The 27338-nt window shown below is 43.3% G+C and overlaps 1 protein-coding gene across 3 annotated transcripts; it reads right to left on the bottom strand.

Annotated features, from left to right (window-relative positions):
• On the bottom strand, positions 1-27338 carry CFAP206 (cilia and flagella associated protein 206). Of its 3 annotated transcripts, none has more exons than XM_006264452.4 (13): positions 27230-27338; positions 25389-25497; positions 22687-22770; positions 21104-21194; positions 19135-19323; positions 18709-18867; positions 14746-14954; positions 12827-12946; positions 10348-10546; positions 6300-6440; positions 5336-5529; positions 2205-2348; positions 1-447 (listed from the first exon to the last, which is right to left on the bottom strand). In XM_006264452.4, exons 2-13 carry the CDS (start codon positions 25494-25496, stop codon positions 217-219), a joined length of 1869 nt encoding a protein of 622 aa, XP_006264514.1. In that variant the 5' UTR covers position 25497; positions 27230-27338; the 3' UTR covers positions 1-216. The 3 variants fall into 3 exon arrangements, with proteins under 3 accessions (XP_006264514.1, XP_059587841.1, XP_019352441.1); XM_059731858.1 differs by having other exon boundaries at positions 27203-27319; XM_019496896.2 differs by lacking the exon at positions 27230-27338 and adding an exon at positions 26661-26963.

Raw genomic sequence — 27338 nt, 5'->3', positions numbered from 1 at the left:
TATGTCTAGATTCTTTATTATGTTTTTAGAACTGGATGTTTCAGGCTTCTTATTATCTATCACTTCATAACATATACTTCTATATGGAAACAGGGAAAGCAGAGTAACAACTGCTCTAGGAACCAACAGACATGTTTGAACTTACTTCAGAACTATATTTGAATTTTTAAACAAACATTTACTATACTTCATCAGGCTTTTCTTTGTGAACTATGTTTAGGTTTCATCAACTGCTCTTGTTAAATCCATTTTGATCATATGAGTAGTTGGAGATGATCCACCTCTGAGACCTGCTAGGAAAATCTGTGGCTTGGGCACATTGCTAGAGCTGTCACATTTAGTCTGCGTGCTAAAATCCTTCAAAAGGTACACCTGGCTGAAATTCTCTCTTCTCATGTGACTCAGATTAGTCTGCACTGAATGAGTTAATGTCCGACGTAAATTAGCCTAAATGAAAAAAAAAATCTGAATAAAAAGAATCTGTTAAGACATATCAGAAACAATGTATGTTTAAAAGTCCTAAACCATAATGATGCTTTCTGGCTTCTACATCTGTGGCTATTTGGGTTCACAAATCATTAACTGTGGAACATGTCATTTTAACAACAGTTTGTTTCTCTACCTCCTGTAATAAAGACTACAAAAAGGCTTCAATGAATTCTTTACACTGTTGAGCTAATGCTTGAAAATCACCTGGTCTGTTCCACCTTCCAGTGAACCTTTAATTTCAGTAATTATGTAAAAGGATAAAAAGTATATGATGGAAGATTACTTTTGGACATTATGAAAAAAAACGGAAGTATGAGCAACAAGGGAGAGAGTGCATGTCTATTACTCAAATACATTTGAGATAATCTATTTTTATATTATTAAATGCCATGCCAAGACCTTTGGGAAAACGTCTCTATAGCTGTCATATTAGGAAAGAGGTAAATAAAGAACTGTATAAGCCGATGGATAACAAAACACATAAAATTCCATTTTTAGATCTAAAAATTGTATCTTTTCTCTAAAATTCTGCTCTCCCTGTGTAAACTTATTGAGAGTTCAAGGCAAGTCAGACAAGAAGAATAGCAGATGGGATCCACCGTGCAGCTCTGATACCCAAATATTGCATGAATCTACCTACAGAAATTAAAATATTCAGCTGTCACTCTGAATGGTTGTCTACACTTGATAGTGGATTCTGATTAAGATAATGCACAACTTAAAAGCACAGCAGCTATTCTCAAATACCTCCACATGTAAACAAGCCCTAAAACAAAACATACATTTTATTCTAAAAGGTATTTACTGTTTTTTATTGATGACTAAAACACTAGATACCTGCAACTTCTGTCTTGTAGTCCTAAATATTGTGTGATGATACAATAAAAACCTGCCTCTAAATTCCATATCCAATACAAAACGTATCTTGTTCTGTTTATTTGTTTGCTAGCTTGTATCTTCTAACTGGTCCCATGTAGAACTGGCCTTAACTGTTAGTTAATGTTACTCTGAGCAAATTTAGCTGTAAGTTATTTTGCTCTTGGCAAAATTGGATGTTGCAAAATATATGTATTTCCTTGGATACCTGAAATCAGGTTGCCAAAGGCTAGACAAGACTCATTATGAATTTTACATATGCAATGGGCCTTATTACAGATTCTATCACCTGTGTGTTCATCCAGCATATTTTCCTCAAACCAGTTACTAGTTTTTTAACTACCTTCTTCAATGGTGTTCTCTAGCTATACTTACTGACAGTTATTGCTATTCTTTCTTGTGTGACCTAATGGTACGACAATATATTAATACAGAACGCAGTCTACCATAAAATTAACATCAGCCTTTCTGTATCATTTTACTGCAAAGGGAGCGCATGGCACATTATCTTGAAAAGGTTAAACTGAGTGCAAAGTAGCATTCTTAAAATTCACTATTAATAAAAAAGATCTTAGAACGTAAAAAGAATGTGTTTGAGATTTTAGAATCAGGGGCCTGGACCCGATAATACTGCTCAAAGCAAAAAAGATAAGGTGGAAAACTTTTTTCACATTTATACTCCTATTTCAAAAAAGATCTAACAGAGAACAGTGACAGGAATTTGTCTGTTTTTCTGTGTGTTATACATTAAGGCCAGAGGGAATAATTTAGTCCAACCTTTAGCATAACATATGCTCAATTTTGGAAGGCTTAATCTTCCAGATGACACTGATACAAACCAGCTTTATGACTTTTCTCCTCAGTTCCCATTCATTCCATTCATAGGACTTCACAATAGTTGGAGGCAAGATATGAGTGTCAGTTTGAGTACTGCTGTCACATTTCGTTATTGGCTTCAACAAATGTTTGTCTCCACTTCTGACCTGGATGAAAAAAAAAATTTAATTAGGAGTACTTTACAGTAAAAAAATGACATGTAGCTACATCAATTTTATTCAGGCAAACAGTAACGTGGGAATACTGAAACAGCATTTTGAAAAAACCAACTACAAAACAATTATATTACTAGGCCAGTGATAAGGATCATACATTCATATCATATCTGTCATTCCAGAGGTGCTTTACTGACTTAAACCAGAAATCAAACTTTACACAGAGATTGCTTCATCCATCACTGAAATGTAGCTCCCTCTAGGATAATGCTTAAAATACCTATCTCACAGACCACCTACATTTCCAGTAAAACGCAGGGTTGATTTGGACCTTATAGACTAATTAAAGTAGACAGACAGACAGACAGAGCACAGCTTTTCATGAGCTGAAGCTTACTTCTGAACTTCAGCTCACGAAAGCTTGTGGTATGTGTATCTGCTTTGGTTAGTGGATGAGGTGAAAATCCACCCTACTTTTTACTTAACTTCAGATTAATGTAACTTACTACATCTCACTTACATTTCCACCAATAAAATTTCCTCAGTACCTAAATATCTGGTTCTGGACATATCCAGTCATGTACAATACTGAGCTGTTAGATATATACTTCACAACTCTGTTCCTTCAGTATCCATGAGCTACAGATTCCCTCACCCATCTCATCTGAGGGGCTCAACCCAGCAGGGGTACTCAGAGCACACTTTACAGATCCAGACTTTTACAAGTAAAAAGGAGGTGATGCCATCTTTATTTTGAATAACCCTGTGACTGTGGCATCCATTCAGCATTTTGGACACCTGGATTCAATTCCTGCCTCTGTCTCAGGGCATTTGGACTTACATCTCACACCTCATAGGTATATCCCTAACCACCAGGCTATAGGGTGCTTTGATGGGTCTCTCTCAATTTCTCTTAATAAAGCTGATCTAGTCTGCAGGGAAGATAAATCAAGAAAAGAGAGAGAATGCACACAAGAGAACAAATTAGTGTGACTGTGGGCCCTGGCAGATGTTAATCACACAGTAAGTGGCAACATGCCACACATTCAAGCAATTTTTATGGTAAAAGTGACAAACTAGCCACAAAAATGGTGAACCAGCTTCAAAGATATTATGGAACATATTTGTAGTGCATTTGATTGTGTTTTAATTTGAACTTGTGGCACATTAGTTAGTTGAAAGAGCATGCAGGAAGCATGGACTGAGGAGCTGCTCCCCAGTGCTGGGCTGCCTTCATATCCATTAAACTTGCCAGTGCATTGCAAACCATGCATTGAAAACGCTAGTACCTGGCTCCCCACACACCAGGAATTTTAAATGGGTATGCAGAAAATCTAGCACTAAGGAGCTGATCACTGATGTAGGGCTCTCCATACACCAGCAAATTTCAAAGGTGCACGTGCAGCCTGGGATCAGAGCTGCGCCTTGGTCCTGCGCTGCATGTACATCCTTTAAAGGTCTGGGAGCATGGGGTGCCTAGGATAAGGCATCAGTCTCCAGTCCTGGGCTCCCTAAGCACCAGCAAGTTTAAAGGGCATACGGGGAGCCCATAACCAGGGAGCCACTCCCTGGTCCTGGGTTCCCTGAGTGCCAATAAACACATGATGAAATCTGACAAGGTTCCTTGGGTGAATCTGATGTCTTTTATTAGACAAACTTAAATAGTTGGAAAAAAAATTTAAACAAGCTTTCAGGTTTAAAAACCCTTCATCAGGCTGAGGAAGTTTCTGCATTTGGTGTGTTCTCTTCCAGGATTCAAATCCTCAAAGTCCCGCATCCTGCTGTGCTAGACCTCAAACGTCTGGCATGGGAGCACAAGTAATTTTAGGGATTCAGGATAAAATGCCTCAGATCCCATCCTTTGATTACATTAATGTCCATCAGGAGCCAGAATAGCCTTGTGTTAGGGCACATGCTGGGAAGAAAGATTTGTTGGAACATGAGCTAGAAAACAGGTTCCCTAACCACTATGCCCTAACCACTAGGCTACAGAGTTCTCTCTCTTTCTGGTCAATGAATATTCAGTTACTCCATACAAAGTGAAAAGCTTTGACAGAAGGAACTGAGACCCTACCCACCCCAAAATTACTCTGTAGCTTGGTTTTCCACCTGGGAGGTGGGAAACACAGTCCAACTACACTCAGGCAGAAAAAAGTATTAAATGCAGGTCTCTTCCTTCTTGGATGAGTATTCTACCCACTAGCCTATTGGGGACCACATCCATTACCACCTCCTCTAGCCACATTTTATGAAGAGGGACCAGCTTATTTATTTATTTGATGTATACGCCACCCTTTCAACCAAGGCCCAGGGTGCCTTACAATAACAGAATATCTTTAAAACAGAAGAGTGACAAGAGAACAAAACCTGCAGATGTTCACCCCAGGAATTTTTCTACACGTACATAGCAGGGAAGTTCATGAGTTTCATGCTCTACACCTGCAGATGCATACCCTGGGTCAGAGTCAAGCAGCTGGTGCTGTTGTCTACGGCTATACCACCCTGAACACGTCTTATCTTGTCTGATCTCAGAAGCTAAGCAAGGTCAAGCCTAGTTAGTATTTGGATGGGAGACTGACTGGAAAAAGCTGTCTGCAGTGGCAATACTATACCAATGAGGTTAATCTGAGGCACGAGTATTGCTAATTGAAAACTGGTACTGTCCTGTAGGATCAGGCCCTGGGAGCACCTGTGACTGGTGCAAGCCTGGGTGCAAGCCTGGGCTGCCTGTGCTCTCACACTGCAAGCAAACAGACATTTTCTGTGAAAAGGCAGCAAAAACTGTAATGCTCAAAATGTTGGGCTTTTGTGATGCAACAAGGGCATGGACATCTGTTTGTCCAGGTTTTGTGCATTTTATAGTGGTACAAGGTTTTATTTGCAGCCTTTGTAACAATTATTCACTCTATGTTCTTTAAAAGGACAGCTAAATCAGTAACACATCACCTCTTCAAACAAAGCGTACAAGCAGTGACTACCTGTGTATATGGGGCAAGGGATTCAAACTGATGGTGAAGCTCGAGCAACTGAATTAATTCTGCATTTTCTTTTGCTTTTTCTATAATCAGCTGAATGAACTTATCTGGATTTTGGGCAAAAATATAGGCAGATTCCTTGGAATTGAAGGCATAAAATTTCTCCTTATGTTTCAAAATACCAATAGTAGGACTTCCTAGGAAGCAAAGCAAAAACAAGAGTAAAAAAACAGTGAAGCATTAAATACACAGGGCACTTGCAATCATAAATATGTGTCTCCCTCAAGCAAAAGTGCACATATGAAACAGTAACAATTCTAGAACCAAACCTTTTCCAAAATAAAACATACACTACCTGGAAGTGTTAGGTACAAATAAAATCCATTTATCCAGACCAAAAATAGTTGCTTGTTCCCAGCTTACATTCAGTATCACATAGTCTAGATCATAATTAATAACAACCAGAAACATTTCCCAGACTTTATCACCTATATCTATCAAGGTAATATAAAACACTCCACATCCAGATGTTGCCTATATCTGCACAATATCTGTCCTGAATGTTCCCTATGAATTTCTGACTCAAATACCCTTTTATGCCAAAGGACACTCGACTACCATTAAAGCTGCTTTGTTTTTATTCTTGCAGTGACATCCCTCCTCCTCTTCCTAAAGAATTGAATAGGTAACTGGGATAAGACTTATTTCAACATAAATGAACAACATACCCATGCCCAGACACATGGTTATTTGACCACTAATTGTAATATTGCAGTCTTATCAAATGGTATTCCTGCAACTATATGTACTATATATATACATACATACATACATACACACACACACACATACACACACATACAAAATTATTCTAGTTTGTACCCTGACACAACAAAAAGCAGAGTGCACATCCTTAAATTTATTTTTTGCTAGTATTTACATCTATACAGTAAGATACAGAATGCACCTGGAAGGAGGAGGCCATCTTTCACAGCAAATGTGTGTGCACAAAACCCATGATACTGGATCTGTAGTTGATCGAAATTAGCGGTGGTTTCTGGAAAAAGCCATTCTTGTTCCTTGAAATCTGAAACATCTACTTTGATTCCTGAAAGAGAATTTGGAAAAGAAAAGATATCAATGAAAATGGATGCCTAAATGGTTTGATGGACATCCTAAAAGGAGCCCAATCAGCCATTAATATGTGACCATGAATGCTAAACCCCATCTACTCTGCTGGCTGCCATAGAAGTTGAAATATTCAGTGCCTCTGCAGCTCAGGCACTTAATTTCTAATTTGATTATTTTGTCTGAAGCTACTCTACTGCCAAACATTCTAATATATGTATGTTTTCCTAGAAAACACATGGCCACAAGCAGATTTCATCCTGTTATAAATCCAACAATTAATTTCAAATCCACTGCAGTAGAATTTAGTTAACTGGTAGGGCCATCTCCCTAAACCAAGAAATATTTCTGGTAACCTAACACTAGAAACACATTAAGCTGTTTCTTGTTTCCCATTGTAGAGGTTTCAGAGGGCGTCTGCATCTACATGTGCCCCTGACTGTGCAGTACCCACCAGTACTGTGCAGTCCCAGTGGTGCACGGGTCATTTCCAATCCTACATCACTGTAGTGATGAACTATTGCACAGTAGCAGCGGCATCACAGTTAGTGCCCACTAGTATTATGTTGCCATAGCTCATCACTATTGCAACATAGCATCTTTGTACATTCTGGGCGCATCTGCACAAAAGACAAAGCAAGTCACATGGAAGCTTAAATAGTTTTAGAAATATTTTGCACTTTAATCTCTTTGGCCTTTTGGATGTCTTTGATTACAGATTTTAAGAGTAGATAACACTAAAGCTAGGCTATAGGAAAGAGATTCATATACTCACTGTATGTTTATATTATGGTGGCACCCAGGTGTTCTCACAGGAATCAGGTCTCCTTTGGGTTAAGTTTTGTGCAAAAGTAAATGATGATGGGACAAAGGCCTCAGTCCCTGCAAATTAACTTTGAGGCAATTCTATCATAGGACGCACTCTGAAAATCATCTCAAATGTGTTTCATAAAAATGTTTCTAGCAAGCTTATCACCAATATCAGGGCCTTAATTGAGACAGGAAAAAGCCTGATCTCACTCCTAATGAAATCAATGGCACAGCTTTCAAGGACTTCGCAGTGCGTACGATTAGGCTCAAATATTATAGCACAAGATGAATAATGCCAGAGATAAAACAGTAGCATTATACCTGGAAGCAGATGTTAGCATCCAAACAGAGCTTTCCTCCCAGTTTTCAGAGTATGTACCAATTCCATGTAAAACACACATTTTGTCAAGCAAGCAAGAGCTGAGCTCTGTAAGTTCCAGGCCCTACCTGGAAGTAACCAGTCAGTTTGAGTCATCCCTAGGGCTACAAGAAGTTCCCTCCCCTCCCCGTTTAAGCGTTATAAGCCGAGGGCAGAAAGCAGTGAGCTGTCTAAGCAACAGATTGTCTTGCTGTATTCCTGGCCTGCTTGGAACCCCTCTAAACCAATTTTGATGCTTGATCCTGACTCTGACCTCAGCTCTGTAATCTTAGCTTGTGACCTCCAACTCTGAACTCCTGTCCTAGACTCCCTCCATTTATTTCTGCCCCCTGCCTCTTCCTGCTTGTCCCTGCTTCAGGATTGCTCTTATTCATGTCCTGTCTATTCCTATCTTGAACCTTCGGGCTTGACCAATGGCTTGCCCTGATCATGACCTTGTTGTATCCTGGACTTGGACTGGTAACTAATCTGACCTTGGCTTCCACTCTGGTTACTCCCTGACCTAGCGTGATCCACTTGAACTGAAGTGACTTCAAAGCGTAGTGTCCTCAGTGAGATTATTGGCATAATTAAGGAACACCATAGACCAGATCCTCATCTACTTATCAGGTCTCTAAGTACAATCCTATTTCACCCTCTCAAGTCTGGGAAAAAGTTAACACAAAAGGTGGATGGACCCTCCTCCTGCTCACTGCTTTTTGACTATCTTAAGGCTAAAATTGTTGTATGTCATAACAGAAAGTAAGGATTGTTAACATTTTTAGAGGGATTCAAACAGAATGGAATGTGATCACACTTGGGGGCACTTGTACACATGATAGGGTTTAAACCCCAAGGGTTTATTTTATGTCCCCTAAATTGAAATGGTGGGTTTTTAATTGCAACCCACCATTTCAATTTTCCATCATGTTACAGCAAGAGGCCCAATCCTTTTTTCAGTCTGTTCTTTTGTCAGACCTGGAGCCTACCCGTAACCAGGGGGCAAGCTGCCAGCGGGCCAGGCAGCCCCTGAGCTGTGGGGGACCCCGGTCCTTCCCTCCACCGCAGAAGCGCCCCATGGGGCCACCCAGGCAAGCTGCTAGTGGTCTGGGTGCTGCCCCAGCTCGGAGGCAGCATCCAGCCCGATCCAACTGTTTCCCAAGCCTGCCTGCTGGAAGCTGCTCCCTGGGCGGGCTCAGGAAACATTTGCATCAGGCCAACTGCTGCCTCAGTGATCAGCCCACCTGCAGCTCAGCCCCTGGTCACAGGCAGGCTCTGCTGGGGCAAAAAAACAAAAGGATTGGGCCCTTCGCTGACTTCAGCAGGCACCTGGCTAAAGGAAAAAGTGGCAAGGGACCCGATCCTTTTTTTTTTGGTGGAGCCTGCCTGCCTCTCCCTCGGCTGGGGGGCTAGCTGCCACCGGAACAAGCGGGCCCTGAGCTGTGAGAGGACCTGGTCCTTCCCTCTGTGATAGCAGCCCCTCCCAGAGCTACCTGGGCAGGCTGCTAACAAGCCAGGAGCTGCCCCAGTTTGGAGGCAGCACCCAGTGGACCCAACTATTCCGCAAGCCTGCCTGGGCAGCATCCCATGCACTGATCCCGCTGCCTTCCCACCGCCTGGGACTGGGCTAGCTTGCCCCTGGGGTAGTATGGGGAGGCAGCAGAAGGGCAGCTGGTGTGCTGGTGGCTGAAGAAGAGAGCAGGGACAGTGCACGGGGCACTGGAAGCACAAGCAGGCTCAGAGAAGCTCAGGCTCAGCAGGCTTACATTATAAAAAAAAAATGATTGGGCCCCTCACCGCTTCTGCCTTCGGAAGCAACAAGGGGCCCAATCCTTTTCTTCTGCAGAGCCCAAGTTTCCCCAAGCCTGCCCATGCTTCCAGCACCCCGTGAGTCATTCTCGCCTTCTCCGGCTGCCATCACACCCAGCCGCCCTCCTGCCGCCTCCCCACACTGCCCCACGAGCAAGCCTTCCTACTCCCAGATGGTCTCAGGCAGTGGGAAGGTGGCAGGGACAGTGCACAGAGCACTGGAATTCCCCGCAGGCTCAAGGAAGAGTTGGATCTGCCAGGTGCTGCCTCCAAGCTGGGGCAGCCCCAGCCCACTAGCAGCTTGCTTGCATGGCCCCAGGGGGCGCTGCTGCCACAGAGGGAAGGACCAGGGCCCCTCACAGCTCAGGGTCCACTTGGCCCACCAGCAGGCTAGCAGGACCTGTTGTGGGAGAGGCAGGCAGGTTTTGCAAAAAAAAGAATAGGGCATGCATTATGTCTCCGGCAGATGCCTGCTGCAGGCAGCAAGGGGCCAGACTTTTTTTCTGTGAAGCCTGCCCACCTCTCCTGCAGTCAGAGGGGTGAGCTGACAGATGCACTGTTGCAGTTTGCAACAGTGCAAACTAAACTACATCCAGATATAGTTTAGTTTGCAACAATGCAAAGTCATTTAAAACTACCCAAACTGGCAAACATGTAATGCACGATGCCATTAAGCCACACAAATTACATTTTTGTCACGTGTACAAGTGCCTAGGTGCCTAAGTCCATTTAGATGTCTAATAGGTGGAATAGGATCTGGTCCTTTGTCAATAAAAATTTGCAGTCAGGCTTTGCGCAACATGTGCTAACCTTATGTATCAATGTGATGCTTTTTAGAAACAAGATTTTAAGCACAACAAATCAAGCAAAGACTCAAAGTAGAAAAGGGAAGTTTAACAGCTTTTAATACCCATTGTTTCCTCTATCCTTTGCTGATCACTTTTCACAGTCACTCCTTCAAGATGAGACTCCATCATTTCATCAGGAAAGAGCTGCAAGTGAGTTCCCAAAAACTGATGCAGATTGACAGCTATATTAGTGAGGAAACTGAGTAGTATTATTTCATCCTGAAAACTGGTCCATAGGTTAGCAAGTGCTATAAAGACAGGCTAGAAAATAAAAAAAGAAAGATCTGAAATTTACAATTGCTTTACAGCTGTAGTATAAAATGAATTCTATGCAGAACAGTTGCAGACACAGAAACGTGTAACACACAGGGCCCAATTTTGCAGCCCTTCTGCCTCAGAAATTGTTGGAAGGTTCATGGAATTTTTGTATACAGCAGAGTTTATGATTGGGCCTGAAGTTGAAGGACACTTTTAACATTTAAAGTAACAAAATAATGTGTTGGAGGAGCAGAATTTTGGGGGATGTTTCTGAATTACTGTATTTATTCACATAGCATACACCCCTGAATAAGAAACACACTTTGTTTTGGGAAGGCAGACCAAAAAGAGAGAGAATGGGTGGGGGGGCAGGTAGACTTACCTGCCATGGCACAGTCTCACCCAGAAGCATACTTGGCAGGGGTCTGGGAATTCCAGACACGCAGAGGGGAGGGGATGGTGGTGGGAGCATCTCCTCATCAGCTTCACTCCCCATCATCTACAGATAACTCTCTCATAGACACCTACAAATTGTAAATGGAATAGCCCAGTGGTAGCTGTAAGAGGGTTAACCCAGTACCTGTTGGCCAGGCAGACACCTCTGCCTGCAGCAATGGGAGGGGTGAGGTTGAGAAAGGGATTCCTTTCCCAACCAAAGCTGGAGCCTCCAGCTAGGAAACAAATTGTTTGATGTTTCCTCATTAAGACATCACCCCCAATTTTTGATCACTAGTTTTCAGAGAAAAGGTGTGCATGGGAATAAATACAGTATATTGGATGAGAGCCTCTCTCCCAACATGGCTTCACAAATATAGAAAAGGCAGATAGGAAAATAAGGTAAAGGGGTATTATTGTGCTAGAAGCCATTTAGTAAAGGCAATCAAGATTCAGGTCACCTTGCCAGCTAACTGTCAAAAGAAATATCAATATAACCAAATGCTGCAATCACTTTGCTCCTCTGTTTCTGCCAGCTCCTAAGTGGTGTAGTACAAATACAGATTTGTGACAGACAATAACAGTGTCAGAAAATGTTCTCGCATTATAACATATTTCAATTCACCAAGGAAATGCCCAGAGAAAAAATTACATTCCTGGATCTGCTTAATCAATGTTGAATGTTAACACTGGCACTTGCAAGTGTCCAGGTCTTAATAGGAAAGGATCATTCTCCTATAAGGAATATATTCAGCGAACTTTAAAAAAATCATGCTAAAGTGATGTAACACATAAGCAGATATATGTTACTGAAACCATTATAAGAATTGGCAGCTGAGTACACTCTGGGATTCAGCAGTATCATTATCATAGTGAAATGCTGTGGACAAAAGAACGAGAGAAACTAATGCTAAATGGCAGTAAGGCCAGACCCTTAATTTTTAATTAAGGGAAATAGCACTATAATTCCTCTTTCACTAAATTTCAAGCAAAGTAATCAGTTTATTAAATCCCTTAACATGCCTCCCTGCTGTGTTAAAAACCTAGGCCCTATGCTACAAATTCTAAATAGTAACAGAGCAGGAATAGAGCATTAGTAGTAATAGGGCAACTTCTCAGCAGTAATACGAAGATAACTGGGCTTTGTTGAAGTAGTTCCACAATGGGGAGTGCTCTGCCTGCAACAGCACAGATGGAATCAGATATTTTGCTGTGTTCTGTTGCTGTCAGTGTTGAAGAAATATATACAAGCAGACAAACCAGAGCAGACAGGACATTTGAAAAGGAACATAAATGGTAGCTCCTGGGGACGGAAATATTTCTTCCATCTTGTTTGTAAAGTGTCAAGCATATTTCTGGTACTCAAAACAATAAAAAATGAACTGCATGGCAGGGAAACAAAAACAAAGACAAAGAACTGCAGTGGACAGCAGGATAACAGGGAAATGTGTCCCCACCTGCAGCGATAGTTTACATGCAGTCATTTTCATTTATAGCTGATTAGCTGTAATTGCTTTTCCCTATTTAAGTGAATCTTTTACACAGCAACTGGGAAAAGAAATGGCTATAAGAAAGTGCAGTTGTAAAAGTATTATTATGAGTCATGGGACTCATGACAATTGTAACAAACACTTTTTTTTTCTTTTTAACTCTTCTTTTTTAATAAATTACCAGATTACAAGGTTGAATATCCCTTTATAGATCACCTGGGGTTGCTGATATACTAGACAAAGAGAAAACTTATACAATACTGCAGTGCAATTTTTTGTTAGTGCTTTAATCAATAAAAGTTATTTTTCTAATCATTTATGATTAAGAACAGAAGGGGTTTTCCCTTCAAATGCTTACAAAAACTTGTGATGTAGGTACAGCTGTCTTTGCTTGAACAATGCTTTTTAAGTGCTCCATTTGTGCTGCAAATTGCTTCTGCATCATTTCAACTTCTTGAGCGCATGTGATCACATCCGACTAGCAAGAAAACATACTTCAGATAAGAAGTGTGATAAGCAAAACAATTCAATCTCTAACAGAATGCATTTGTACTTATGTGCTCAAGCCTCTTTTGAGACCGTTCTGTTTTAAAGGATGATATGCAGCTTAACTTTTAATGAAATATACTCTTCCTTCTGCAAAGCTCATGCACATTTCTTCACTCTAATACATGAACATCCTGTTTTGTAAAATAAAGCTTTATAACTAGAAATCCACAACTTACCATCTTTTACAATAAGAAAGAACAGCATCAAAAATCATTTAATTAAGATCTATCAGAATCTAACCAACACAAGATAAACATGGCTTTTTCTTCTTTTGCACCTTTAACATAACACAGAGAAGACTTGCAAAGTTGCATTCTTTTTAATTTAAGGAGAGATCTTTTTTAGGAATAACAGGAACATCAAGTTGTGTTTTGGATGACTCAGAAATATGCAGAAAGACCTTTTTTAAGGTAAAAATTGTAAGGACAAGTGTGCTAAATCCTTAACAAATAGACCTTTTCTCTCAAGTATTTTAGTTCCATAGGTGTTAACAGAACCAGCATTTTAAGAAGTCCAAATATAAATCACTGCTCATTTCAAGTAACTAGGTTTCACTTTCTAAGTACGTGGCATCATTATACTTCTGGTTTCCATTCATCCACAGAGTCCCAGCCAGAAAGACAACCTGAGTCTCTTATAGATAAAGAAGAAGAGAAAACCTGTATCTTTTGATGCCTCTTCATACAAAAGGAGACAACCTCCTCCTCCCCATCCCCCACACAGAGTAACACAGGGATACTGAAACTGCCAAAATGGTACAACCCATTAGACTAGGGGTGGCCAACATACGACATATGTGCTACAAGTGGTATAGGCAAATGCTGTGTGCGCCATGCAAGCCCCAGGTGCTCAGCAAAAGGAATCTTTGGAATGGAGACAGCCGGACTGCAACCTCTAGCCCCATCAAGTGGAGGAGGTGAGGTAAGAGCAGAAAAAGGACAATGCTGAGAACAGCTGTCAGATGTTGCCATCAAGAGCCCAGTTAACCTTTCCCTGGCCCTGCAACCACTTCTGCATTAAGGACTTTGGATCTTCACTTGCCATATATAGCTGCAGGTTGCAGGGCAGAGAAAGGTTAAGGTGAGGGGGAAGGAAAATCAGAGCGGCACTTGGGGACAAGACAGCACTTAACTTGTGGCACACCTGTCAAAAAGGTTGGCCACCACTGCATGAGACCAGAGATGCTCAACCCCCAGCCTGCAGGCCAAATTCCACCCACACGGTTGTGTCATCTGGCCCACAGGGCTCCCCATGGATCCAGAAATTTGATAGTAGGGGAGCACTGGCACCACTCCCCTGCTGCCAAATGTCCTGATCAATGGGGAGCCCCAAGCCCTGCACATTAGACGAGGAGCAGCACCAAGCCCCAAATTCCAATCCCTGTGTGAGGGGCTCGTGCCAGGCCCCTGGAACCCAAACTTGGTACGTGGGGGGCAGAGAGGGGTGGTGCCAGGCCCAATGCAGCCTGTCCAGCCAAAGAGTTGAAAATTACTGCATTAGACCAGCATGTCATGTGTCTGCTAGTTGTCTATAACAGCTGCTTTCAGAGACCTTTAGTATCATGCAGTCACTGGAACTCTTAACTTCATTGACTTCAACAGACTTTGAATCAGATTCCTAAATTCTGTTATTTCCAGTTTTGGGGATGGCAAAGTCTGTGTTACATAAGAAGTGAAGCATATGCAGTTAACTAAACACTCCACAAGATGTGACACAATATTATCTCACCAGAATGATGCATAGGAAGGCTTCATGTTGTCTCACGTTGAATAGTGCTTCCTTCAACATAGTTGATCCTAGTTGTATATTTCCCTGTAGATTCTCATGCACTGATTCCAGAAGAGCTGTGTAGCGGTGAGCCATCTGCTGGGAAGCATGAAGCTCTGCATCAATAGACTGTGTGGCTGCTGGGATAGCTTCATTCAGAATAGCTGGCACTGGTCAGACATTTAATGAGATACACAGGAAGGTATCAGATACAGAGAAGGATCACAGTAATTACCATTGGACAAATACTATTTTAGTTTTGGTACTATAATCAAAATGATCCTCCAACCTTCTGGTGAGTTAAATTCTAAATCTTTTACATCACACATGTCCAAAGGCTTTTCCCTGGAACCAGCTATTACATACCCCACTGAATTCCCCCAAAATATGATACTCCTATGAGAAAAATGCTAAAGTATTTTCTAGGATAGGGGGGAAGTTGATTTTTTTCAGAATCTTGGAGCTCAATTCTGGACTGAGACAGATTTCTTGCATGACTTTGAACAAGTCACTTAACTTCTGTATTTCAGTTTCCCCATCTGTAAAATTCAGAGTAAAGATATTTGCCTCCTTTGTAGAGTGCTTCAAGATGTAGTGTTTGTAAGAACTATGGGTGCCTACACACAGTTTCACAGATTTCACAGACATTAGGGCTAGAAGGGACCTCGGAGTCCAGCCCCCCACCCAAAGGCAGGAAGTCAGCTGGGGTCATAGGATCCCAGCAAGATAAGCATTCAATTTTTTCTTGAATGTGTTCAATGTAGGTGCTTGAACCACCTCCGATGGCAGGCTATTCCAGACCTTGGGGGCTCGGACAGTAAAGAAATTCTTCCTTATGTCCAGCCTGAAACCATCTTGCAGTAGTTTATAACCGTTTGACCTCGTCATCCAATGGGGCGCTCTGATGAACAAACGTTCCCCCAGATACTGGTGGTCACCCCTGATAAACTTAGAGGTGGCCATCAGATCACCCCTGAGCCTGCGTTTTTCCAGGCTAAAGAGCCCCATAGCTCTCAGCCTGTCGTCGTAAGGTCTGTTTTCCTGACCTCTGATCATGCGTGTGGCTCTTCTCTGGACTCTCTCAAGCTTCTCCACATCCTTTTTGAATTGTGGACCCCAAAACTGGATGCAGTACTCCAGCTGCAGCCTCACCAAGGCCAAGTACAAGGGGAGAATGACGTCCTGGGATTTGCTTGAGAAGCATCTATGGATGCAAGCCAGCGTTTTGGTCACTTTACTAGCCGCAGCATCGCATTGAAGGCTCATGTTCATCTTGTGGTCAATGATGACCCCCCAAGTCTCTTTCTTCCATAGTGCTAGCCAGCGTAGCACTGCCAAGCCTATAAGGATGCTGCAGGTTTTTCCTCCCAAGGTGGAGAACCTTGCATTTTTCAGTGTTAAACACCATCAGGTTCTCGTTTGCCCATTTGCTGAGCCTGTCCAGGTGGAACCAAGGCCACAACTGGCCAGTTTCGCCAAAAGGTGATCATGGGATACCAGATCAAAGGCTTTTTTGAAGTCAAGATATATAACATCAATCTCTTCTCCCTTGTCCAGGTGATAGGTCACCTGGTCGTAGAAGGAAATGAGATTGGTCAATTAATTGTGTCTGGTAACTACCATTCTCCAGAAGACTCCAGTGTCACGTGTATCAGCATCCCCACCCTGAAAAATAGCAGCGGGGATGCTTTAACTAAAGCTCACTCAATGAGCTTTAGTTAAAGCACCCCCGCCGTCATTTTTCAGCATGGGGACGCTGATATGTGTGATGCTCTGGGCACTTTAATTAGAGCAGCCCTAAGAGCTGCTCTAAGTAAAGCGCCCTCCCCCTGCCCTTTCTGGAGTACGTCTATAAACACCCAATATGAGCATTAGCAATGATTAAACTCAGATACATTTAAAGATCTAAAGTAAACTACTGCTTCACTGGAGAAAGTATTCTAGAAAACCCACAAAATCCCACAAACTGCACAGAGGGAATCAACAATCTTTTAGCTGATAATTCTATAAATGTCAAACTCTAATGAAGAGGTGGTCAGCTGAGGGTGTAAGCAGGTCTATATCTACTATGTTTGTTTTTGGATATGCAAGTAGACATCTGTGCAGGCATAAGACGTAAGTGGACAGTTATCTGCTCTAGATGCAAAAAACAAGGTTGTGTTGTACACCCCTCCATAGATGTAAATTCTAATATTAAAAGTAGTGGTAAGCAGCAGAGGCAATGTACTGCAGTGATGTCTATGCTGCTAGAGAGAGAGCACCAAGTTAGCAGTGGTATCAGTAGCAATCTAGCTGCAGCAACACAGAGCTCTGCACAGGTCCATTTACTTTGTTGAAGTGCAAGGCAAATTATCACATGCAAAGTTTCTGCTGCCATCACTAGACTGCTTCCATGATCTGAGCAGTCTGCAATGTAAATATCCCTCAAGCCTTTGCCAAAACATACTCTAATTCCTACATTCCCTAATGGTAAAAGTGGGACAGTAATTCTAGCTCTATGTTTGTGAATTGCAGTGAAATCCTTGAACGAATGATGCTAACACGCTGAATATAATCCTTTTTAATATGTACTTAATTGTTTGCATGTTTTCAGCTCATAATATCATGTATTTTTGCATTATATGTATACAGATATTGCCCTATTGAATAATTTTTCAGGCAGTTTGTTAGCCTATGAAAATACAAGTAAACAATGTAGGTTACAATATACTGCATACTATATTGTATTTCCACTGACAAGCCGTATATTGTATTTACTCAAATCCAAGATAATTTCCCCCATCAACATGAGGAAAAAGTCTTGTCTTGGATTTGAGGATGGGCCTAAGGCAGGCAGCAGTTCAGATCTGGCTTTGGCCCTGGGATGAAGTGGGAGCTGAGCCACCCCCTGCCCCAGGCCAGAATGGCTCATGTGGCAGTAGAGGGGACCGACTGTGAGATTCAGGGGGAGCAACCTACAGCCTGCCCCCCCACGCCTGTGTCTGCCCCTCCCCATAGTTGCCCCACATGCTTGTGCCTGCCTCCCCAACAGCTGCAGAGGCCTTACCTTTTACTCCAGCTCCAGTCTCTGCAGTCACAACCTGGCCCTGCCATTGCTTCTTCCTGATGGGGCCAGGATGGGGCTGACTGCCCCAGAGCCAAAGCAGAGCTGCAGCAGAAAGTAAAGGGGCGGGGGCAGTGGCCAAGCAGCAGGGTGTAGGCACAGGCATGGAGGGGCAGGCAGCAAGGAGGTATATAGCAGGGGACAGGCAACAAGGAGGGACAAGTTGCAGGGGAGAAGGCATGGGTGGGGAGCCAGACACAGGGGACAAGGGGTGATGGGAAAGGAAGAGAGGGCAAAAGGCAAGAGAACAAGAGGTGGGGGTCTGGCCCCTCACCACCCCCAATACTGCTTTTCCCACCACAGTAGTGGGGGCATGAATTTAAGTTGACTGTCTATTAATTAGATTCTATACATTAGAAATTATAACAAATCTATAATTTTGCATATATAGAATCTAATTATTGGGAGGGGTCATCTGAAATTCAAAATTATCTTGGATTTGGATAAATACAGTATATTAATAAATAGCTAAGTGTCATTTTGCAGTGAAATATTCAATAATCTCAGCTTTTAGGGGTTCAAAAATAAGAAAATTAGGTAAGCATATATACCTCTCCAAGCAACTGTTTTATTCCATCTCAAAAAAGCACCAGACCATGAGTTTACATTGTTTTGATTATTAAAGCCACAGTTCAAAACTTAAAATATAGATCTTTGAGAACTTAGTATTTGAAAAAATTACACCATATTATCAGAGTGTCTGTCTGCTCTGCCCCAGAGTATTCTAACATCTCTATTATAAACATATATCAAATTAAATGTATGCTCTATTGTAAATATTTTGCCAGGGCTTTATGATGTCAGTTCAGTAATATACCTACCATCATCAATGCTTTCTCCTCCTTTTCCAGTGTCTTTGTTGAATAACCGAATTCCTGTAACAGTCATTGTTAGTTCTTTCAGCTGTCGCTCTTTGTCCTTCTTACTGAGAGAGAGAAAGACTCCCATCTCCGTTTGAGGAAACACACTCTGCAAGGCAGCTGGAAATTATTTTAAAATAGCAGTAAGCATAAGAAGAAGAACTGAAAATATAAAGATAATAAAAACACCTCTTCCTAAGATACAGTAGTGAAAAAAGCCAAGTGTATTATAAATTTGAAGAAAAGAGCTTAGGTACTCACAAATGCTTCATTTTACCATACTCCTAGCTAGTGACTGAAAAATAACTAGCGTGGGCAACAGAATCAAGCCCAGATTTGATTTTCCAATAATGGAAACTCACTATCACAATTTAAGTGATTCCTGACCTGTTGCCTCCCTGACAGCCTTGATGTCTGTTGGAGATCCAAGACCTGAGCGCAGCAGCACATAGCTAACAATCTTTCGGTAAACACTTTCCAGTTCTTCTCGTGTACGAGCACGGCTGTCTGTGATTTCTCGGGTTACAGAAGCCAGTCTGGACTCTACAATGTGATGCTGTTCATTAAGTAATTCAACTGGGAAGAAAAGAGAGTTGTAAAGGATAGGTAGAGCAAAGTATTTTTCTCATTTTCACTGTACCCCACACACAGTAACAGAATTTTTACCACTTGTGCATTCCAGACTCAATCCAATGCCAGCAGGCTTTGGAAAAAGACCCTTAGTTTGGCTGAGTTTAAAAATCCACTAGCAAAGTCAGTGCTAGTCAAGGAAAATCTTTCAAATTATTATTATTTTTTTTTATTTTTTTTTACAACTTATCATCTCTTAAAGGTAAAGCCCCAGGGCTCTGAGCCTTCCCTATCCAATTAATTTTGCTGCCCTCTGATGTTCATTATTCCTCTTTTTTGTCCCCTCATCTTTCTCCTTTCCACGTTCAGTTGCTTGGAGTGGACACTAACCAGGGACCAATGTACTTACCTTTGTTATAATAAGTATTGTAACTCATTAATTCACTAAGAGCAAAATACTCTTATTTTGTGAAAAAAAATCTCTGAACCACACACGCAGTCTATTTAAAATTAAACCAGATCTATTACAGAGCCTAGCCACCTTCTGCTGCTGTAGTCCACTGCTAGCAATCTGACCGGCACTATAGGCTGCAAATCCCTACTACCCAGAGAGCACATGCAGCCTGCACTTACCCTCACTTCCAATCCCTGGTCCTAACGACAACAGAAGGGTTGTGGAAGGTATGGGTAGCAAAATGTGAGACTGGATCAGAGAGATTAAACCTTTATGGCACAGATCCAACCTCTTTATGGTCTGCATCTGGCCCACAGGCCACAGGTTGTTGACTCGGGCTGTGTGAAGCTTTGGTAGCGGTTTTAATTCGAAGGACATTCAGCCTAATTCGCCAGCCAAATCTCTGAAACTGAACTGAATCGGGAGACTCATTAAAAGGTCCGAATCAATTCGGAGAGATTCGGAGATTCAGCCATAGACTATACAGGCAGCAGTTCTTGACCACGGTGGACACAGCTGCCTCCAGCTGGGAAGTCTGTTGTGGTAGGCAAAGGGGGAAAGGAATGGGCATGGGGGGAGGCAGATCAACACCTCCACAACAAGGGAGCTGGGGCTGGGACAAGCTCCCAGCTGGGGCAGCACAGGAATCAGGGAGGGGGGTTCCTGCCACTGTGTGCCGCTGGTCTGGGAACTGCTCTTCCAGTGGCTCTTCTGACGGCTCTCACCGCCAATCCGGGAGGACATGGGAGCAGGCATGTATCCCCAGATCTGCGCAGGGCAGGGTGGGCTGGGCCAGGGTGCGCTCTGGAAGGCTAGCCCCAGCCACCGGGCTGCGCTCTGCACAGAGCGTAGAGCCAGTGCTGCACTCCAGGCGGCTAGCCCCAGCCTGGAGCGCTGCCCTGGCTCCGCCTGACCTGCCGAGCGCAGCCCAGCTGTGGGGGCTTGCTGCCCGGAGCGAAGCCCTGGCTCCGCCCGCCCTGCAGAGCGCAGTGGACTGGGGGCTATGGGGGGTGGGGCTGCAGCCATCCTAAAATTCCCCATAGCCCTTGTCACCGCTCCCACCCCAATCCAGGTGCACACGCCCACCCCTTGTACTCTGAATTCTGACCCCATTATACATCCTCCTTGTTGCATGCATGCTGTAACCCTGCATAGCATAACAGACCTATCCAAATTTCTGTTTATTTTCTTCTACAGCATCCATCCCCTTTAGATTCCGATAACTGCATTTAATACTCCAATAAAAATAATATAAAATACATGTTAAATAATACAGCTAGATAGCATTTTATCATCTCACACATATTTAATATTTGTACGAATTAAAATTACCTCTGTTTATATAATTCATATCAAAGAAGACTTGCATCTTAATGGTATCCAAGGATGGATTTGTTGTGTCAAGCAGTCTATCGATACAGAGCTAAGAAGAGAGACATAAGTGAATCTTTTCCAGCCATTTAGCAAATTCATAAAACATCACTAGCAACATTACTATTTCAACAGGAACAAGTTAATTCTCCTCCACAAAGTCTCCTGCCATGAATTAGCACACTAGGGAATGAAAAATCCATTTCTCGCCTACAGATCCACAAGAATAAAATATTGCACAAATTTTGAAAATAATTTATACCTCAGAACAAAAAGGCCTTTTAGGAAATTGATCAAGTGTCAGGTTTTTGGGATTTTCAGGCTGTGATGGTGGCTAGGAGTACCTACCACCAACTCCATCTGGTGAAAGCTGCAACCCTTTTCTCGGATTTAGATTTGGCCACCGTTGTGCATAATTTCTTAAACTCAGGGCTAGATTACTTTAATGTATTCAAGGGGCTACCAATTCACAAGCATTGGTTTTGGGGCTGCCAATTCCAAGTCTTGATTTTGACCTATAAGCCTATGAATCTTCTGCACCCCACATGCCTAAGGGACTGCCTTTTCCTTTGCATTCCATCAGATCCCTAATGTCAGCTGAGAACAACCTCCTGCAAATATCATCAAGGCACCAAGTTAGTTTGGTGAAAATGTAGGAAGTCATTCTCAGGAGTCACTCAGCTCTAGAACTATGTTCCCCATTGTGGTCCTCCAGAGCCTGAGACTAGTCATCTTCCAAAAGTGCTGTAAGAACTTTTTATTTGCAGGTGGGATTAGGTTTTCAGACATTGTTTGAAGAGTTTATTTTATTACATATTATTTGATTTTAGTATTTTTATCTGGCACAAGAGTGGCAGATATTTTTATAGGCAGATATTTTTATCTGACTTTATAATAGTGTAAGTTCTAAGGCCTAAGCCTCTTTTGATGATGGCAGCATATCAACCTAATAAATATATACAGTAAAAGCTTTGTTATCCAGCATGAGTGGAGTAAGAGGGGTGCCAGTTACCTAAAAATTCCAGATACTTGAGTTATACCTATCAAAGAAGATAGGAGCACAGCCTGGCCACCCCTGCCGGGAACAGCACGGTGCTGCCCTGGCTCCACCCTGCAGTGGCAGCCCACCCTGCCCTGCACAGTGCCACTAACTAATGTAAACAACAAAAATAATTGATGTGCATGCTGGATATACTTGGCAAAGATTCCGGTTCCTAAAGTGAGGATTTGTAGTGGGGGATATTGGAAATTCTAGTTAACAGAGTATTCCGGTTAATAAAATGCCAGTTCACACAGCTTTTACTGCATATAAATACATTTCTAGTCATTCTATTTTAGATCTCTGGAATTAATCTGAAGTTAGAAAACATAACATTTTAGCCAGCAGTTAGATTGTTTAGACTTCCCAACAATACTGGTTGCTTTGAATAATTTTATGTAAGAGCTTATGGAAGGTACTGGAAGTATATTTTGTTACTACAGACAGGCAGATGCCCTCCATTGTGTGCAATATCACTGAGTTTTTCAAGAATTTTCACAATTACCTTAATCAATTTTTGCACATCATTCTTTGTGAGGGTTCGATCCACATTGAAGTCATTCTTTGGATCCAAAACAACAGCTTTCACCTACCAGTTAGCAAAAGATATTGGATAAAGCAGCTAATTTATAATTCATCAAAAGTTTTTTATCTAATACTTTAACTTTCACTCTTAAATACCAGACCACCAACTTCTGTCGTTCTACCTTTGATTAAAAAGGATACAATTGTTGTAAATTATTGTCATTATTACTTCACTCTTCCCTATAATTTATAGGCTAGGTCCTACAGTTACCCAACTCTAATCCCTGCCGTACGCAAGAAAGAACTTAACTTAGTGTTTCCCAAACTTTAGAAATCATACTAGTGCTGAGATATACTGTTAAAAATGACACCAAATACATCTTTCTTTAAGCAAAAAATTAGTCTCTAAACCAGTGATTCTCATTCTTTTTAGCCTTAGTGCCCCTCCCCTTAACTTTTCTGAATTTCATGGCACCTCAGCTGAAAAATCACTGAGCTAAATCTAAATTCAGAAAAGATATGGAGTAGGCCTTGAGGCTAAAAAAGTTGAGAAGCTCTAACCTAGTTGATGCCACTTAAGGACAGCAAGGCAGGACTTCATCCTGCTGTGCCTGCTCTTTCAACTGTCTGGCTTCTCCAAACCCCAGATCTTTACCTCAGGAGGCAAGGACAGCCCCTGCTCCTGAGGCTACTCCTGCAGTCTTACATTGACAGCCATCTCCGTGGCCCCTCCTGCTGGCCTCTGGGTCATGGGAGGAGTGGAGGGGATCAGCCAGGCTCATCCACCCACCTACCTGCAAACAGCAAAGGTACTCCTGGGAGCACAGGTGGGAGGTACACAGGGGCTATCTGAGGGTTGGGAAAGGCAGCAGTCTCCAGAGAAGCAGCTGCAGACACCACTGGAGTAGCTGGGGCAGGCACAGGATGCCAGATGGGAGAGGATAACATTTACCTAACATAATCGGGCAGCAGCAGGGATTTGGCAGCACCTTTTACTGCTCTCAATGGCACACTAGAGTACCCTAGCACACCCTTTGGGAATCAGCAACTTAACTGTATCCCAGAAGGTCATAGTTCAGGAGTTAGCATCATATGGAGCTGTAAAGCCAGGGGGCTTTGGCAACAGCAGGGCACTTTGCCCAACTCCTGTCCCAGAACTAGGCAGTGAGGAGCTACACCGAGACCAGGCAGTAGGGAACTGTGCCCATGTTGCCCCTAGGGGTGTGAAAGGTTAAATGTTTAAATGAGAAGTATATTTATACCAGTAATGCATTACTGGTTAAAGTTTAGTCCAGGGCACAATCAGGTGGAGAAGGGAAGCAGTGCAGCACCTCAGGAACACAAAGGTAGCGGGGCAGGCAGGAGGGAGAGAGGACCGGGAAGAGGGCTAGCTTAAGAGGTTAAAGAGCAAAACAGCAGGTGGCCTAATGACTCAATTAAGCAATTAGCTGCTGTTTCATAGGTGTGGGGCACTGGCAACATGTAGGGGGTGCATGTGTATCCCCTGGAAGCACCAGCCGCAAAACTGGAAGTGCCCTTCTGGTTTCCCTGCTGGCTTGGCTCTTCAGCACCCCCCCCACCCCAGTCAGCGATCTGGTTCCCTCCAGACTTGGGAGGCACCAGTCACCCATGGCGTGGGAGAAGCTAGCTTGAAGGAGATAACAGACCTGCTCCCTCCCTCCCAGTGCGCCAGCAGCTGCAGTGGGCTGGGAAAGCCCCTTTTATGCTGCTGCCACCTGGAGCTTCACATGGGCTATGTTGCCTGGTGGGGCTTGTTGCCATCTCCTCCCTGCCAACAAAGGCCCTGGGGAGCAGTTCCCAGCAGCAGCTGTGTCTTCAGTGGGTCTGTGCACAGCCCCTGACTCCCTGTGCTGCTCTGGGAAGATGGCTGTAGTCTGTGCCGCACTACAGGGTGTGGCATAGCATGTTCCAGCCCGGGGCTCCACAACCCTTGGCCAGGACTAGGTGTATGTTATCAGTTAACGGTTTAACCAGTATACTTAGAGGAGGTTAAATGGATAATTTGTAAACAATATTTACATCCCTAGTTGCCATGGGAGGGTAGGGGGCAGGGAGAAGCAGGGACAAGGAAAAGCAATGGTGGTGGTGGCAGCAGCCAGGTTGGGACAATGACTTCGCTCAGACATGAGCCAGGTTGCCCCAGCTCACAGCTGCAAAACTCTGCCGCCATAGATCAATGAGACTAAACAAGAGTGACTTCACACGTATTTATAACTGTTTACAGTAATTGGTGCCATTGTGCACTATAGAGTCCTATGCCCAGAATAAGCACTTCACAAAAACTCCTTTATAAGTATATCAAATCAATGAAGCTCTTGACTACAACACGTCACTTCTAGCTCTACTGAAGCTCTCTTCTTCTGAGCATTAAGGCCAAGGAATTTTAAGTCCTTTGCTTAACATCATTCATTGCAAGTAGTCTCAGAGACACAGGGGGTGTTACAGCAAGTAAAATTTAAATCTTTGCAGGATCAACGTCTAAAAAACAGATCTAGATGACTAACTATAGACACCCAAGTATAAAATTTAAGAGCGATATGCTCAATTGCTAAATCTTTGTACCTGCTCATTGAAAATGTCACTAATCTCAGAGGGATGTTAACATGATCCAAATAATGCTAACAGGTTAATGCATGGCTAAAATACTCATTTTGCTCTTACCATGAAAGCCACCAAGGTTTCAGGCACAGTTTGTCCTTTGATGGCACATTCTTGTCCTATTTCACGGATGATGTTCTTAATGACACTTTCAGCCTCAGCGTGAGCCATTCTAGACAAACAGCACAGTAACAGGTTTCATCATAATACACGACAGATGCGTCTTTCATCATCTCTTTGTCCCACCGCAACCTTTACTGAGACTACATGTTTTCTGCAAGACCTCTCAGCCTTCCAAGTGTTTACTAACAGCTTGACAAGGCAGCGGAGGTGATTTACAGTGCAGTGGCACGCAAGCAACAAGAGTATTTCCAAGCGGAAAGAAATTGTATGAAAAACAAAATGCAAAAGGGAAAATATACAAACGTAGCATATAAAACAATTTTGCCTGCCTCTCTTCATTATTCTTTTTTTTTTCTGTTCTCCCATTCTCCTTCTTTCCATTTTCAGTTGCTTGGAGCGGACACTGACCAGGGACCAACACACTGCCCTTTATTATTATGTAGTGAGTATTCTGATTAATTCACTGGGAGGAAAATGTTCTTATTTTGGGAAAAAATATCTCTGAACCCCACACAAAATCTATTTAAGATGAAAATGGATCTATTACAGGCCTGGCAACCTTTTACTGCCATGGTCCACTGCTAGTAATCTGCCCTGCACCATAGGCCACAAACCTCGAGAGCATGTGCAACCGACATCCCCTTCCATGCCATCCCAGACCCCAACAACAAGGGAAGGGCTCTGGAGGGGACAGGGAGCACAGGGCAAGACTGGATCAGACATCCTGCTGTCACCTGACAGGAGAAATCTCTCTCATCCTGTGTGACCAGGACTAGGCCCTGTGGTTCACACCAACATGGGCCAGAAAAGGAAATCACTTGGTGGCATTTCTGAAGGCAGCGGAGGTTTCTGCAGAGCTGGAGAAACGGGGAATCTCACTGGAGCCTCTGACAGCATCCCTGACAAGTGGGGGGGGGGGTCTATCACGAGGGGCGAGAAGGGAGCGCAGAGTGGACATGATCAAAAAAGTCATGATTCAGGCAACATACATCAGGCTAATGCTATACTAGCAGAAGTACAAAATTGCAAAGTCCCTATGGCTCTCCTAGCACCTGATGTAGAGGCCTTTGATTGTGTTTCCTAGAAGCACTTTTTTTGCGCATTACAGAAGACGGGATTTGGTAAAGAATTCATAAGGTGGATACAGCTGTGATACACAAATCCCATTTCAACTGTTTGACCCAATAACACTTATCTGACCATTGCCCTTACGGTGTCAATGGGCAACTTGACACAGTTGTCCATTATCCCCCTTCTACTGGGTGCAACACTGGAACCACTGGCCGCAGCTGTCACGAACGAGGGGATATGAGAGTCTTTGAGGCATAAGTAATGAACACCAGCTCCTGCTGTGTGCAGAGGAGGCGCTAACACTTCTGTCACAGGCTCAGAGGAGCTCCTGCCCTCTGAGCATTAATACAATTACAGTAATCGACCTGGCTATAAAATTAATAGAACTAAAATGTAAATGAGGGCGAGCCTGCGCTCCCCGCCACCCCCACAACTACGCCAGCAGCCGCTGCGCATGCGCAATGAAAATTTCACCCCCCCTGCGCATGCCCCGGGCTGGGAAGGTATCTCTGCGCACGCGCAGCAGGGAAAGCTCCGCGCGTGCGCGGAACCCCGAAAGCAGCCTCTTCCAATGCAGGGGGCGCTTTGCTTCACACTGGCCACGCGGACAGCTGCTGGGGGGGGCGGGGCAATCCAAACCGGCCCGGGGGTCGCGCGCAGGTGCCCCCTTCCCCAATCCTAACCGCAGCCCGGAGAATCCGCGCATTTACCCGCCTCCGGCCCCGCCAGGACGCGCCGATCTGGTGTTGTCATGGAGACAGAACGCCGCGGCGCCTTGGGGGCGTGGCTAGGCGGGGGGAGGGCGGCCCAGCGCTCTGT

Source organism: Alligator mississippiensis, chromosome 1 (assembly GCF_030867095.1).
Source record: "Alligator mississippiensis isolate rAllMis1 chromosome 1, rAllMis1, whole genome shotgun sequence".
Lineage (NCBI taxonomy): Eukaryota > Metazoa > Chordata > Crocodylia > Alligatoridae > Alligator > Alligator mississippiensis.
This window is presented reverse-complemented; position numbering and strand designations above follow the sequence as displayed.

Excerpts from the sequence above, each read along its gene's own strand:
- CFAP206 (XM_059731858.1), bottom strand. The coding sequence starts at position 27,225 with ATGCGCGGATTCTCCGGGCTGCG. Across the intron at positions 5,530-6,299 it reads AGATGGCCTCCTCCTTCCAG|GAAGTCCTACTATTGGTATT; the intron begins GTGCATTCTGTA and ends TTTGCTTCCTAG. Across the intron at positions 448-2,204 it reads GGAGAAAAGTCATAAAGCTG|GCTAATTTACGTCGGACATT; the intron begins GTTTGTATCAGT and ends TTTTTCATTTAG.